Source organism: Caretta caretta, chromosome 5 (assembly GCF_965140235.1).
Source record: "Caretta caretta isolate rCarCar2 chromosome 5, rCarCar1.hap1, whole genome shotgun sequence".
Classification (NCBI taxonomy): Eukaryota; Metazoa; Chordata; order Testudines; family Cheloniidae; genus Caretta; species Caretta caretta.
The window spans coordinates 58,607,289-58,623,153 of NC_134210.1; the positions used below are offsets into that span (position 1 = coordinate 58,607,289).

A 15,865-nucleotide genomic window follows, 5' to 3' on the forward strand; every position below is an offset into this window, starting at 1 on the left:
TTGAAATGAAGCTCTGGCAGAACCCAGACACCAGTTTGCCCACCTTGCTTCTTGGTAGCCAACTGGGAGTTGGGCTGACCCAGGGGTCAGGTAGCTCTGGGATTCCCAGGGTCCCATCTCCTCAGCCGCCCAATTGGCTGGGGCTCCCAGGGCTTCCAGGCTTCTGGCTCCCCATCTGCCCACCACGTAGAATTTTGTTTAGAAAATATCGAGACGAAACGTTTTGATTTTTCAAAATGCCTTTTTCCAGATTTCTATTTTTGCAGGATTTCAAGATTTCTGAAGTTGTTTTTGTTCCAAATTGAAACAAAAATACATTTGAAATTCTCCACAAAACAGAAATCTGAAGAAAAAAATCATTTTGAAAAAATCACCCAGTTCTCCACCCAGCATTAATAGCAGAGACCCCACCTGAAAACTTTTCCTCTACAAGGAGAGTTCCCCTTGCTTCCATCTCCCTACCAGACATGTTTTTTTTCCCCCCACTCTTGTCTCTACCAGCAGGGCTATCAGGATTCATCCACAGCTTCCATCCTGGAAGTTCTCCAAAGACAGAGGAAAACAGTCTGTTGTGTGCCCTTTTCCGTGCATGAAATATGCTTTTAGGAGCCTGGCCCCTCATCCTTCCCTGCCACAGTTTCTCAGTCAAAGGTGTAGTGTGTAATCAAGTTGAATTTTGTAATAACTTATGTGTTCTATACATATGTATAAAACACATTCCCCATGCTTCTTCATTACAATGATTTGTGTTTGGCATCTGATAATTTATTGGAGTTTAATCTGTAAATTATTCCTTTTTTTAGTATTTCAGAGCATGTTGTATTTAGGGCTTTTCCAGATGAAAAGTAATGGAAATGGACACTACATTGCAGCTCAATATTTACAAGCAAAAACATACACTAGTTACCTTTTTCCCTCCGTTTGTCTTACCCTTAGCCTTCCTGGTTTGTTTCTTTTATCCACTTTTATCCACCCCTTCTGCCCTAGATACAGGACTTCCAGGCACTCCCTAGGTGTTCTGCAATTTCTTGGACTCTGGTGAAAATGTAGTTTCCCAAAGGGGATCTGAGTCATCACCAATATGAGTGCATTTCCTTTTCTGGGGAATTTGAGATTTAGACATGCACGAATAAAGGGCAATCCCTGAGTATCACCACCAGAGTCACTGCCACAGAGGTTGTTTCCTATATCAGTATCAGTAATGACTTCAGAATTATTTAAAATGCATGAAGGGCACTCAAAACAGGGCACTAGAGGGAGCGGGGAACTGACTGAGAATGTGTACATTAAAGTAAAGATTTTGTATCGCAAAATTCAATTCTTATGTTTCTCAAAAAATTTTCGTCTCAGAATGCTACCCGCCCCTGCATTCTGTGCAGAGATTCAAATATCCCTTATGCGCTTTCAAACAGCTTGAGTTACTAAATTTTTAGGTATAGAGTGCACTGGTTGTGATGTTGAACATGAATTCATGCTCTAACATTCCATTGATTTCAGTGAGTGATTAACAGGATAATTCTAGCACAGTGAGATGAAGTGGAAAACCAGCAGGGAAAGGGTTAGAGCAATCATATGTTGATGGGTTTTTACCAGAGCTAATATAGATTTCTTTCCCATTTCATCTTGCAGAGAATCCTACTATTGTTACTTTACAAATTCTTCGAGAACAAGGATTTGTTGGAGATATTGCAGTACAGTTGAGCGCCAAACCTAATTTTGCCCTTCAGCCTTTCAACCAAGCCACGGAGAATAAGGATTATGTGATAGAAAAAGAAACAATAATTATGGCAGAGAACACAATCACAAGTTACGTTATAGTCACCATTTTGCCTGTGAGTAATTGAAAAGAAGACAAGTTTTTGTTATATTTTAAGGAAGATTATAGTGTAGGTTCTGTCCAGGGGCAAAAGGAAAAGTGTAACATTCTATAAGTATTGTAGGAGGAAAATTGGCTCATTAAATCTGTTTCAGCAGAGTCTGGACACTGGTAACTAGTTTGTGAGCAATCCAAATCCTTTGCTTTGTTTACTGTGAAATGAGTAATTTGGTTTTATGGAAACTTGTTTGTGGTGAATTTTAAACTCTCTCAGGAACATGTTGGGTTATAAATTTGGCACAACTTCAATCTGTGTAAAATAATGTATTTCACTTTTTGCCTTTTAACAGATTTATTGTTCAGATTTAAAAAAAACATCAATTGATTGGGGCCCCTAGACTTTATCATGACCAATAAAAATGTGTTTTTATAGGATGTTCAAAGTCCTTCAGGTCCTCCTAGTCAGCAGTGTTTTCAGAAATCCTTTCCCCCCTTTTCATAGGCGATGTGATGTGAGGCAGGGAATTAGTTATTTAATCTCAACTGCCGTGGTTTTACCTGATTCTGCTCAGTCAGCAGCCAGTCAGTTTCCTCCTTTCATAATATCCATCTTATAACATGAACTTACAATTGGGGTGACGTTTTAAAAACATTTTCACAGGATAATGTTCCAGAATTACTGGAAGGATTTGTAGTCAATATTACTGATGTGCATCTGGTAGATTCTTCTCTTGCTGAAGGGCAGCCAAGTGTGAAGAGACTTGGGTTAGAAATAGCTGAGGTAACAATTGAAGAGAATGATGACCCCAGAGGAATATTTAGTTTCAATGTTGTGAAGGTAAGACTGAATTTTAAACATTTACTATTGTATTCTAGCAGTAGGTTCTGTGTTTTCAGGCTGCATTTAAAAATAGTCTTTAAAAGATTTCTAGCACTAAACATCAGTTACATTGACCAGATACTGGACTAGCAATTTCTATACAAAAGTTTTCTTGCTGCTAATGATACTTAGTTCATGAGAGCATTGGAATTGCTAAAACACTCGTGGGTTATTTTTACCCTAACTACATCAGATTAACAATTTGATCTTTCTATAATTATAATACTACTACTACTAATAATCAATATTGCTGTCTTGTTTTATAGATTATATAGAAAGGGGCTAACTCATTACTTTAACGCATAGCCCCTCACTTTTGGCTACTTTTGAACATTTTGGTATCAGTCTTTTTGCAGGGGATGAGAAAAGAGAAACACATTTGCCTTGGCACTCAACATGTTTTCTGAATTTTCAGGATTTTAGTGGCGCAGTTGCTGGTTATGAGGTGCCTCCACCACAGAATATACTGAAGCTGCCAGTTGTTCGGAAGGCTGGGAGGTTTGGGTCAGTAAAACTATACTGGGAAGCCATGCCTGCCAGCGCTAGCGTGGAAGACTTTACGCCATCATTTGGAAACCTTACATTTGCAGATGGACAAGTATGATGTTGCTGAAAATATAAACATTTCTGAGTTAAGAAGTCTCAGGGTCTTTTGCATTTGTTTCCTTTAAAAGATAGGAGTGTACATTTCAGAGCACATTTCTGCTTACTATTTGTGGTCCAAATCCTGTGAACATGTACACAGGAACTTAACTTTAGGCACATGCATAGTCAGTCCCATTGACTTTAATGGCACTACTCAGGTACTTAAAGGGAAATATAAGTGTTTGCCACATTGGGGGTCTATGTCTTTACACCTCCACCAGTAAAAAACAAAAACAAAAAAAAATCCTTATTTTTTCCTGATAAGTGGGAAACTCATAATTAGCCCATGTTTTGTGTGGACTTACACAATGAATTTGTATGTTTCTTTAGCTGCATTGTTAGATTTCACATCACACTTGGAGAGACAAAGTGTGCACTCTTAGGGGTGGCTGATTTCATGTGATGGAAAATGGACCTTGGCAAACAATGGTATACTTTGTGAACAAAATCATGTTTAGAGCCAAATATAATACATTCTGTGTACTACTTCATACTAAAAACATATGGCAGAAGAGATAAGCAGGAGCCATTCAGTCCGAACACCTTTTCATATTTGCAGCATGGGGGCCAGGGATAACAAATTAGAGAAGGCGTTGGCAATTTTCAATGTATACCATTGTGGGTTTTTTGTATTAGTGTGAAAAAGGGTGCCTGTCAAATTAAATTGTTTAAATAATTTACTAATTAAAACAATCCGTTTTCTGATCACCCTTGGAATAGTTAAAAGAATCCATCCAAATTTTCATAACTGTTTTTTCTGCTTCCTTCCTGTTGTTGAAAAGTACTTCTTGGATGGGTCCAAGAGCTGTAATAGTTCTGCATAAGTTAAGTCTTACCCCTTCCTCTCTGTGCTGTGAAAATGCTTGCCTGCCAGCTTCTCAGTTTCACATTCAGCTTTGCTGCTGCTGCTATTAATGGTCGACACCCTCTTGCAGGGCCTAGGAAAGTATGTGCACCTGAGCTTCTTCAAGAGCAGTGTGTGAGGCAGGAAGTGTGAATGACTATCAACAAAACTGTGCTGTCAAATATACAAAGTGAAGAAACTGAAAAGTGGTTGTTTTTTTTTTGTCTAATGACTTTTAGTAATAGTGATCTTCACTTGTAATAATAGTAAGCCCAAAATTTCCGTATGGAAATGTGATTATTAAGTTCATAGTATTACTTTTAATTCACAGTATATTGGGATTTCAGTAGGTTAAATTCCTCACAATTTTAATAGGAATCCAGAAAGTTTGCATAAATGAGTTTTAAATATATTTCCAACATTTTGGTATGGTTTTGTTTTCAAAAGCCAAATATATAAATAAATAAATAAGCAAGTTTGTGAGCCAAACTAAAACCATTTAGTAATCTTTTACAACTTACAAAATCTAAGACTTAATTTTTCTGAGTTTCATTCATAAAATAAAATAGACTGAATTCACTGTTGTATCCTGTATTGTTTTATTGGTTCTCGTTTTTTTTGCAGGCTGCAAGGGTGATAGAGATCACAATCATAGATGACACTGCAATAGAATTTTTAGAGCTGTTCAACGTCACTTTAATCAGGGTGACAGGTGGTGCCAGACTTGGGGATGACACCGTGGTGACTGTCACTATTCCACCAAATGACTCTCCTGTTGGCGTGTTTGGGTTCGAAGAAAAGAATGTAAGTATGAGCAACACGGTGCAGTTTTAAGCATAAGCAGGAAGAATGTTATGTATCATCAACCACATAGTTTCTTAGAGTCAATTATCAATGTGCAGATTTTCCTGAACGTAGCTTTCAGCAATGCAGACGGTTAAACATTTTATATTTGTACAAAATGTCATTTCTACAGCCCAGCATCTCCCACAGTTCTTGCTATCGGGGCTGCTCTGCTCACCCTTGCAACTCACAGAGGTGAATCAGTGTTTTGGCACCACTGCTCTATTCGCACCCCCTCTGCTTGTGCTTCTGGCCAGATTCTCTGCCTCCACAGCAGCATGCAGATGGTAGTTCCAGTGCTCCTTTCTTTCATCTGCCTAAAGGGGTATTTTTTGACAAATTCTGGGGCAGATGTGAGCAGTGTTCTCACTCCCTTACTCCGCCCACTGGGCCAGGTTTTAGTCGGCTGTTGGAATCCAGGTGAAGTCTCCTCTGCAGTGCCTCCCTGCTAGCTCCCCCACATCCTTTTAGGGATGGGAGAGCTGCCTAGAAAGCACTGAGAGAAATCCAAATGGAGCTCCATCTGTGAAACTGCCTTCCCGAGCTCAGCAGATGGTGAGTTGTACCAAGCCTGCATTCAGTCTTCCATTCCTAACTCTGTTAGGTACTGGGGCTATGAGTCGGACTGGCATGTGGGGTCTTCTACCCACCAGAACAGCCGCATCTCCAAAATGGAAAATACAGACCTGGAATCTCTGTGCAGAACAGGGAGAGGCTCCAAGGATGAGGAGGACCGCAGTCAGCTGATTCGGGCGTAAGTCCTAAGAGGCCCCTGGAGAACAGAGAGGGGAGACTTGTAGAGGTCACAAGTCTTAAAATGGGTCTTGAGTGTCTTGGGGAAAGAACCAGGGGACAGCCCCCCTTCCCAATTCGGCCAGAGGGCTGTGGAAATGTTTCCCTTCCCTCTCCCTGCGGGAATGGGCCCCAGTAGGTGAGGACTCAGAAAGGGATCTCACAAGAGGTCTCCAGGCCTCTAGGAAAGCTAGCTGCAAAAGGCCTTACCAAAGCCATACTGGAGCTCATATGGTCTCTAAGTAAGCAAAAAAGTGAAAAAAAAATCAAAAAAGGGGAAGAAAAAGCCTAAAAGATGTAGGAGGTATGAATCCTGTGATGTTTTCTCCACCGAGGATGGTGAATTGTCAGGCTCTGACTCCGATCAGGACTGGGGAAAGTCTTAGCAAAGCTGTTTTCTCCCTGAGAAATTTGTGGCCATGTACAACAAGGTTGTATCCACTCTTCAGATTCAACCCATACAGATCCCTGAGAGTAAGCCACAGAGCAAATTTCTCCCCTTGAAATCCTCCCTTGAGACAGCGATTCCCTTACACTCCTCCTTTGAGGAAATAATCAGGGATGAATGGGGTAAGCCAGACCACATTGTGAAAAATCACCATAAAATTCTACGAGATCCAGGAACCAAAGGATCAGATTACCGAGATCTTGAAGACTCATGCTACCGTAGCCTCCCTGGCAAGAGATATGGTTATTCCCTCCGAACACCATAGTTAGAAACAATGGAGGCCACTCTCAAAAAAGACTTTGAAGTCTCTTCAGCCTTCCTCCAGGCATCTGTAGCAGCTACTTGCTTTGCAAGCTCTTCTCCCTCCTGGCTGGAAGATCTCAGAGCCCTCAAGAGTAGAGATCACCCTGACTTTGGCTCCATTTTAAAGAAAGTTTCCCTAGCAACATCATCTGTTGCAGAGGCTTCAGTGGATGCTATGAGAGTCTCAAGCAAAGCTAGGGCCTCCAGCTCAGTGACCAGATGTCACCTATGGCTCGATCACTGAAAGATGGATAGCCACTCGAAATAATGTGCTGTGTTCTGCCAATTTTATGGGAGCCTTGCTTTTGAGAAATAAGCTTAGACAGTCAGGTGGCAGACAATGCTGCAAAACCTAAACAGTCCCTCCCAATGCCACATCCTGCCTCTAAGACAGAGTTCAGACTGGCCTTCAGACAAAGGCGCTCCTTTCAGCCTTCATCCTTGCAGAAATGCCAGCAAAGGGACAGCAAGTTCTCCAAAACAAAGCTCTGGAACCGTGGCTCCCGAGAAAAGCCCAGTGGGAACCCTGTTAGCCTGTTTATGACAGACCACCTACGTCTCTGCCTTGGGAATGGGACATAGACACTTTGATAGTAAGGATGTAGCCTTCTATAGAAAGGTTCCAGAAGATTCAGGACCTCCTTGCATTGTTCTGGAACTGCAAGAGACCCACTATGGCACTAGGCCTTGAACGGCTAGGCCTCCTAGTATCATGCATAGAGATCGCTCTATGGGCGCCATGATACATGAGGCACTTTCAAGGGGTCATTTTAAAGGTTTGGGACCACTCCCTTGGACGTATGAAGGATCAAGTGAAGGTTCTGGGGCATCAGGTGATCAATTCCTTAAAATGGTGGTCAGTCCAGGGCAATATCCACAAGATCCTCTGATTCTCACAAATGATGCCGGACTGGAAGGCTGAGACGTGCACTTGGAGTCCCAAACAGCCCAAAGCAACCTGGAGGAAAGGACCCACAGCAGAAACCTCCCAGGATAGGAGCAGTCAAACTGGAGTGACTAAGGTTCCAGTCCATCCTAGAGGGAAGCCACGTCCTGATTCAGTCAGACAACATGACCACAGTCACAAATAGGAACAACTAAGGGAGAACAAGAAGTCCAGCATTACATGCAAAAGTGATGGAAATCATGAAGTGGGCAGAACTTTTTCTCCCTCACGACAGTTTTCATAAAGGGAAACCTGAATCAAAAAGTGGACTGGCTTAGCAGGTGGAAGGCGAACAACTTTGAGTGGTGCGTAAATCAGGAAGTCTTCAAGTTAATCGTTCAGTCATTCAGACTGCCCTCAACTGATCTATTCACAAACCACATGGATGTGAAGAAATCAAAGTACTTCACCTGGGAAGTAGCCCCCAGCTTCATGGGGACAGATGCCTATTGCAGAGATGGCCAGACGGCCTTCTCGTTGCATTTTCACCCTTCCTATTGTTAGCAAAGGTGGTCCAGAAAATAAAATCCGAGCGGCCAACTGTAATACTGGCAACCCCACACTGATTTTCGTATCTGATAGACCTGAAATTAGGAACACTACTACCTCTCCCAACAAGACAGGGAATCCTCTCACAAGGTCCTTTTCTTCATCCAGACCTGAACTGGCTGCATCTAACAGCCTGGTTATTAAAAGGGTTTTTGTTGGGTTTGCTAGTTTTGTTGGGTTTGCCCTCCAAAGTCATCAGGACACTTCTTCCTTCTAGAATAGTATTGACTGTGAAAGCACACTCCTCTATCTGGACTAAATTCAGCGTCAGGTATCAGGAAGCGAATCCTAGAAATCCAGCATTTCCGTCTATCTTCAAATTTCTTCAAGAAGGCTTTAACAAAGATCTCCAACCCAGCACCATTACACATCAGATGTCTGTCCTTGGTAGCGTGACATTCACAAGATCTGCAAACTCTCTGGCAGAGAATCCCCAATAGCCAGATTCCTTAGGGCAGTCCAATTAGCCAACCCAGCAATCAGGCCTCTTTTTCCCAAATAAGACTTGCCACTTGTATTGACAGCCCTCACAAACCACCTCTTTGAACCACTGATGCAGTGACAACATTTTATCAAAACTTGCTTCCTGATAGCCATCAGATCTGTCAGGTGAGTGTTGGAGCTGGTGGCACTTACTGTGTATTTTTCATGAGGGGCTCAGAACTCTGGAATCATTTATCCTGAAAGTAAACTGTTCCTTCCATGTTTAACAAAAGGTGGATCTCTCTTCATTCGGCCAAGGCCACAGCATCCCAGCAAGGAGAGGTGGCACACTTTAGATACTAGAGGAACCTGAAAATTTGCCTCAAAAGTACAAAGCCCATGGGGAGATCAGATGCTCTTTGCGAATATTTCCACCCAAAATACCAAAGATTCAGAGCTTCCAAGTGCTCCATTGCTAGGAGGATTAAACTATGCAGCATGGAAGTGTAGAAGGCATTAGAGAGTTTAGTTCCAGAAGGGACTCAGGGCGTACTCCACACAATCCCTGGTGACCTTGTGGGAAGAAAGAACTAATGCACCCACAGCAGAAATTTGTAAGGTGGTCACCTGGTCAACTGCTACTACCTTTATTAAGCACTACAAGGTGGATTTCCTGTCCTCTGTAGAGGTGTCCTTTGGCAGAAAGGTGGTGCAGGTGGTAGTCCAGAAATGATTTTTGCCCTCTGAGAAAATGTTATAAGCAAGAAGGGATACCGCTTTTCCTTGGTACCTGTGCTAGGCCTGCTTGTCAGAGCTCAGTGCTGAGTTGCCATGTTTTCCTAAGCCCCTTGTCTCAACTACTTCACACACAGATTGCAGACAGTCAGTAGCTGCAGCCTACAACATGGGTAGGTCCTCCCAGTACTGGCACTCCTGGTCCTGTGGCATGCTCAGAACCTTTGAAAATCAAGCCTCTTTTTTTTAAATGAGCTTAAATGTGGATTTGGGAGCTTAGCTTTAGGCATTCAGGTTTGAAATATTGGCCTTATTGTGTAAGGCAAGAGTCAAGCTTGCCTCTATGGAACGGAGAGAAAAGAACGTAAGAGAAGAGGGAGGAAAAGAGGGGTTGCTCCTCTTCCGTATTGAAATCCATTGTAAAATATCCATTGACTTCAATGGCAGCAAGACTCGGCCTGGCAGGAGGGCAATAAATAAAGGATTTGAAATGTTTTCCCCATGCTCTCCACAATGCAAACCCCCCCTAAAATCAGCACTTTCCTTTACAGTTCTTTCGCAGCCCTGTGTTCTTCGATTATTTATTTATTTTTTCCTTCTCCACTAAATGTTGACAGTTTGGGGCTTCCTCTTGAAGTCATAAGAAGATAAGGGTGACATCTTTGTTTCTGGCCAATAGCTTCAAATTTAAGTACAGACACCAATCAGAACAACTAGATTATAGTAGCCAATTGGATTAGAGAAATTTATACAGTCACAGTGCATTAATTGAAAAATAACGATATAGAGATTATGTAAATCTTTGTACTCTGTAATAATGGCTGTCAAGAAATCAGTCAGATTCCCCTAAATTACGGTTATTGAGAAATAACAGTATAGTGGTCATGCTGATCAGACACTGAAAACAAATAAACATGCCAGGAACTGAATACATGGGGGTGGAAAATGTACAGTTATGAGTTATTGCCTTTATATTGTTCCTGTCCTATGAATGATTGAATCTATTCCATTTCAGTATTATAATAATTCCAGAGATTTCATGTGAGTTGCCTGAGTATCTGTTGAATATATTAATGATATATTGCAACAATGTTTTTCATAGAAATCAAAGATAGAAAAGGCCTGTAAATTTATCTAATCCTTTCTTTTTCTCGTGTTTGATTGTTCTCTACTGTATATTTTCCAGTGCTGTGTCCACTGGTGACTCATATGTAATTGCGTTGTATCATAGTGGATACAGAAATAACTTAAGTGGTTAATCTTTGCTAACAGAATTCAACAGTACATGTCTGCATTAACTTCTGTTGATTTTTTGGTCTTGTGTCTTGGAGACACAGTTGAGAATAATATCATTTTAGATGTCATTGATAGCAATATTTATAATTTTTCCAAAGCAGTGGTTATAAAAACATAACATGTGAATGTTTTTTCTTAGCTCTTCCCTAACTCCTCCTCCTCCTCTTTTCAGGTGACAGTTAAGGAGCCCCAGTCACCTGGAGACTCTGCTGCAACTGTGTTGCTGACTGTGAGTCGGAGTCAAGGAGGACGGGGGGCAGTCCGAATGATATGGATTTTGGAGGAGGCAGCTAGATATGATCTCACTCCTCTGAATGGAACTCTTTACTTTAATGAGGTACTCCCAGAATTTCAACATCCCATTTGCTTCCCTTACATTTGCTTACGTTTTCTTCTTTCTCATATATAGTTATATACTTGTACATTACAGACTTGTGCACAGTCGTAGTCTGTTACAACACAATAAAAAAATATCTGGTAGTTTTGACAACATGCCACATGCTTTCCAAACAGAAAAGAAGGGATGGCCCATTCCCTGGAGGACCTTGGTATAGGGTAAGTCACCCAGGGAATGTGGCATTTTAAAATGTTATAAATTGTCTTTTTAAAAAGAATAAAAATCTTATAGAAATGTAATAATGACCATGGAGAACAGTTATTCCATTGCATTAGCTGACAGTCTAAACAGACATGCAACTTGCCAGGTCTGGGAAGAGATAAAACATAAATTCAGGAAGTATTCTTTTTAAAAGAACAGCGATTACCATGTGACCCTCAAACTAGCTAGTGTTAGTTGCTAAGCTGTAGGCTTCATGGCAGAAGAGAGTCTTGAGGTAGGATTTAGAAGTTTAAGTATTGTGAAGCTATTGTTGTTGACATTAATAGATTAATTTCTGTTACAAATTATACACTGTGCTGAGCCAAAACATCCATTTAACAGAATGAATTCTGTTTTACTGTCTTCTGGTGCATTGCTACTTTATACTGATTGCAGCATGTATTATATTTATCATCCAGATATATTGCCACTGGAAACTTTAAGGAATAATGTCTCTTAGTGGTTTTGAAGATATGCAACCAACTTTCACTTTCAGGTTTGCCAACTGTTTAATGTTCATGTAAAGAAAGTTTGCTGAGGCTGTAGCCAGCACCAGCAGCTGTTGAGAATTCTAACAAACTGCAATACAGCTCCTTTCTGGGCAGACTGTTATCATGAAAAACACTTGGGGATATTCCACTAGCCTAGAGCTGGTCATGAAGCAGAATTTCTCGCCGGTTTTGGTTTTGGAGGCCAAAATCTTGGAATTCTTAGTGAAACCTAAATACTGCAAAATGTCATTGTGGAAAAATTGCAGCAAGAACATTTTGGTGTTTCTGATATGAAACATAATCTCTAGCTCCACAGCAGCCCACCTGGTGGTCTCTCAGGATTGGGCTGCCCAGAGAGCCAGTCAGCTTGGGGAGCTGAGGAGGCAGCTGCCTTGGGGGGAGACAGCCTGCCTGTGCATGAGGGAAGGCAGTCTGGGGTGCTGGACAGCAGGTGGGCTGTAGGGGAGCCAGAGAACCAGACATCCTGGCAGCTTACCAGGTTGCTGCAGGGGAGTTGAGGATCCTGGAGAACTAGGCAGGCTTGCAGGAAGCCAGGTGAGGTAGCAAGGCTGTCTGGTTTCCATAGAAAGTTTAATCAGAATCGACATGCTTCTGCAGAACTTGTCAATTCTGTCGAATGTGCCAAGTGCTGTACTCTCTTAACTCACATTAACTTCAGTAGAAATTAAGAGCTTCAGATCCTTGCATCATCAGGCACTTTGTTTGATCTCACCTGAAAAATATCAGCCTAACTCATTTTCCTTCTCTTTCTGATTCAGACTGAATCCCAGAAGACAGTTGTTTTACGAGCAATACAAGATGGCCTACTGGAGGGGAATGAAATGTATACCATCCAGCTGGTGTCTACTGATAATGCAGAGATATCCCCAATAAACGGTAAGGAAATAATTTGCTATTTCATCATATGAGGCAGCTTCCAATTATAATTCCAGAAGGCATTTTTATGCTAGATTTTTGTTTTGAAATATCTGTTTTGTATGAATGTGTATAGCTAGCTAACCACATTTTGAAATTCTCAGTCCTCCTTAAATTGTTTTACTAACTAGCTGTTGATTTACTGAACAAAAATCATTAGGGGACATTTTTGAGATCATAGTTTTTCACCCAAATTAATTGTGGGCATATAAAAATTGTGACTATATAAAATAATTAAGTGTTAAAAGTGCCTAAGGAACTGGAAGCTTTTGAAAATCAAAAATTGAAAATGTTAGGAAGTGCAAGGTAAAGGCATATAAGTTCTATAAGCCAAATACTCTCCACAATGAGCTCCTAATGAAGACTATAGCTTTCTGTCTATTTAAGGTCAGAATTTTGTCCTAAATTCTGATTTATAATTCACAATTGTGTCAATTTCTAAATGTGTGATGTAGACAACTCATTTTAAATATAGCATTCTCCCCCGGTACTCAGTTACATGTAATGGAATCTTGCAATTTTCTAACTCATCCTGTGCCTTCGGAAAGTCACTTAAGCTGCTTGGTTGAAATCTTGGCCCCATTCAAGCTAATGGCAAAACTTCCATTGATTTCACTGTAGCTAGTATTTCATGCCTTGGGTTTGATTCTGATCCCAGCTACAATGTTCCCTCTAATTTTTTCCGTTCATGTGCGGAATGAATTTTGTTATGTGTAACAATATTGAGGTAGTCTGCAGATGTGCGCCACCAGTAGAAACAAAAAACCTAGATATAAATTACCCTCACATATTATATAGTATAGTTTAACTCAGAGATTTTTTTCATTAATGGTAAGGCAGCAATTTAAACAAGGGCCAAAATCTGTGCTCGTCACTTGAGCAGAAAGCCCATGGGAGTTTTTCTTAACTAATGATGGCAGAATTTGGCCCTAGAGGTGAATACTTTAAAAAATCTACCATCAGCAGCATATTTAAACCTGGATTGTCACCTTCAAGTTCAACAAATTTAAAAATTCCCTCGACATGCTGTCTGGAAACATCAAATGTTCAATCTGTCATTTTGAAAACAAAACATCTGGGGCATAATTATGCAGTGAAGTATTTGTACACAGTATTCTTTTCACGTGAAATCTGCAAACAAAATCTAAATCTTTATGTACGAGCTTCAGAACTGAGACCTGCTAGCAATGCAAGCAATGTGAAAATTAGAATCCCTATTAATCTTCTTTAAAGTGAGTTACACACACACACAGCATACTTTTGAAAGGAAATTACTCCAATCTTAACAGCAGTACATACACCGTTAGTGTTATAGTACATTTCTATTCAAAAAGAGAAAATTACCTGATTCTAACATAGTGGATTGTGAAACTACATGGAGTTTATAGAAATGCAGTATTGATGGTTACATTATCTCACTGGGTTGCTATTTCTACATATTGAACTGTTGGTCAACATTTGCCAACTTATTCAGCACATCAAAGTTCATGGGAGTTTTTGCAACAGGAGCAGGAGTTAGCATACAAATAGACCCAAATAGATTAATACCAAACCCCTTTATTTAGGAAGTTTTGAGCAAAGTTTAAAGATTCAAAATCAAACAACATACGTACCAACAAAGATCAGGCTTCCCCTGCAAAAATTCGTAAGAAACCACTTTCTTTGGATATGCAAGTTGTTTATCTAGGCTCTTGAAGATAGTCTACAGGAAGTCCTTAATTAGTTTCCAAGTGGAAATTTGCAACTATACAGCAAAGGGCATCTTCCATTTCTTTTTTTCTTTTAATTCTTCATCTTTTTAAAAAAATAAACAAATTATATAATTTTAAAAAGCACAAACTTGTGCCACTAAAATCTACACAGAAAATAACTGCTGTTTTTTTTGGAAAGCAACAGTTGATTAATCATTTCCTTTTTAGACTATGTTGCAGCCGAACTCCTGATAGAGTGGATTGATAGATTTATAGCAACATTTTTTTTAAAAGTACTTGATGACAACAGGGATGTCTCTCGAAGGAATTGCATGAGCTTTAAAAAATAAAAGGAAGAAAGAAAAAGAAAGAAAGAAGGTAGAGGGAGTAATGCAGTGTGCAGAGTTGAAGCGCAGTTAACATTGTGCTTTAAAAAAAATCATATCTAGCTATTTCAGCGCCCTCCATCCACTTCTGCAGAGTGAGAACAGCATCAGTAGCCCAGAATCAGACCCATGCCCTTGTGCCCAGAGAAGTCACCCACTCTTTCCCGAGCCTCAATACCCCTGAGCCCAGGTTTCCCAGTTTGGGTTCCCTCCTGTGTGCCAATCACACACCTGCCCAGTGTGTTGCTGCAGACCCAGAAGTTGCTGGTGCTACTCACTTGGGGTTGCATCTGCACTAAGCACAGCCTGGGCAGCTCAGCCGCTTGTCTCCCCGTCCCTTTGTTACCTCCCTGAACTCCTGGCTGCTTGCAGCCATTCACAAGCCTCTGCTCTCATTGGTTCCTTCCCAGTGAGGAGCGGGAGGCCCAGGAGAGAAGCACGGCCTGGGGGAGGAGGATGGGGAGGGTATTGTGCAAAAATCAGACTGCAGAGTACTGTGATCTGGCCCTGCGAGTCCTGGGGTGGGGCGGGGATGAGGTGCCCCTACCACTGCCCCTCTCCACGAGCTTGGGTGGCTGGGTCTCCCTGCTGCTCGGTTTCCCTCCAGCTGCCTGGCTGCCTCAGCCCCCACTCCACCCTGCCCCCTCCGCTGTTCTCCAGCCCCGGCCCCTCCTGGGTGCCCTCCTGCCATCGCTGAGGATGTGTGCACCTGTGCAGCTGTAATAATCAAATGTGCAGCACTTGATGGAGTGCTGCTCGGCCGTGCAGGTGCGCAGCTTAGAGGGAACACCGGTAGTGGAGGTATACCTGTATAGAACCAGTATAAGGGGAGATCAGAATCAGGCCACCTGAATCAGATTTCCCATTTGCAAAATAAAGATAAAACAGCATTTTGCTAGCATGGTGTTTTACATATTAGTTAATAAAATATTTATAAAGTGTTTAAAAGGGCTAAGTATTATGTGCAAGTTATTTTAATTAATATTTCTGCTCTTGCTATAATCTTGTGTACTAACTTGAATGTACTGAAAATGTTATTCATTTATTATTATAAAATCTTTCTTCCTCTCTTCGTAGGTCTGGCAACCATCATTATTCTGGGGGATCAGGGAGCTTCTGGGGTGGTTGGGATAGCTTCATCTTCCAACCATATTCTCATTGGGGAACCCTCAGGAAAGTATAATGGAACTGCTTTTATTAGGTAGGTGCATCATTGATTTCTCTGCTCATATTTTGAGTACAC

The 15,865-nt window shown here is 41.2% G+C and overlaps 1 protein-coding gene across 6 annotated transcripts in view; it reads left to right on the top strand.

The window, feature by feature from the left end:
* The window catches only part of ADGRV1 (adhesion G protein-coupled receptor V1), a 416,951-nt gene that overhangs the window by 139,575 nt on the left and 261,511 nt on the right, over positions 1-15,865 (top strand). For all 6 annotated transcript variants that reach the window (XM_075128570.1, XM_075128569.1, XM_075128566.1 and 3 more), the window contains 7 exons: positions 1,630-1,832; positions 2,478-2,654; positions 3,112-3,294; positions 4,810-4,989; positions 10,693-10,857; positions 12,389-12,506; positions 15,700-15,823. In XM_075128570.1, the coding sequence (XP_074984671.1) occupies positions 1,630-1,832; positions 2,478-2,654; positions 3,112-3,294; positions 4,810-4,989; positions 10,693-10,857; positions 12,389-12,506; positions 15,700-15,823 (1,150 nt within the window). The remainder of the gene's footprint in view (positions 1-1,629; positions 1,833-2,477; positions 2,655-3,111; positions 3,295-4,809; positions 4,990-10,692; positions 10,858-12,388; positions 12,507-15,699; positions 15,824-15,865) is intronic.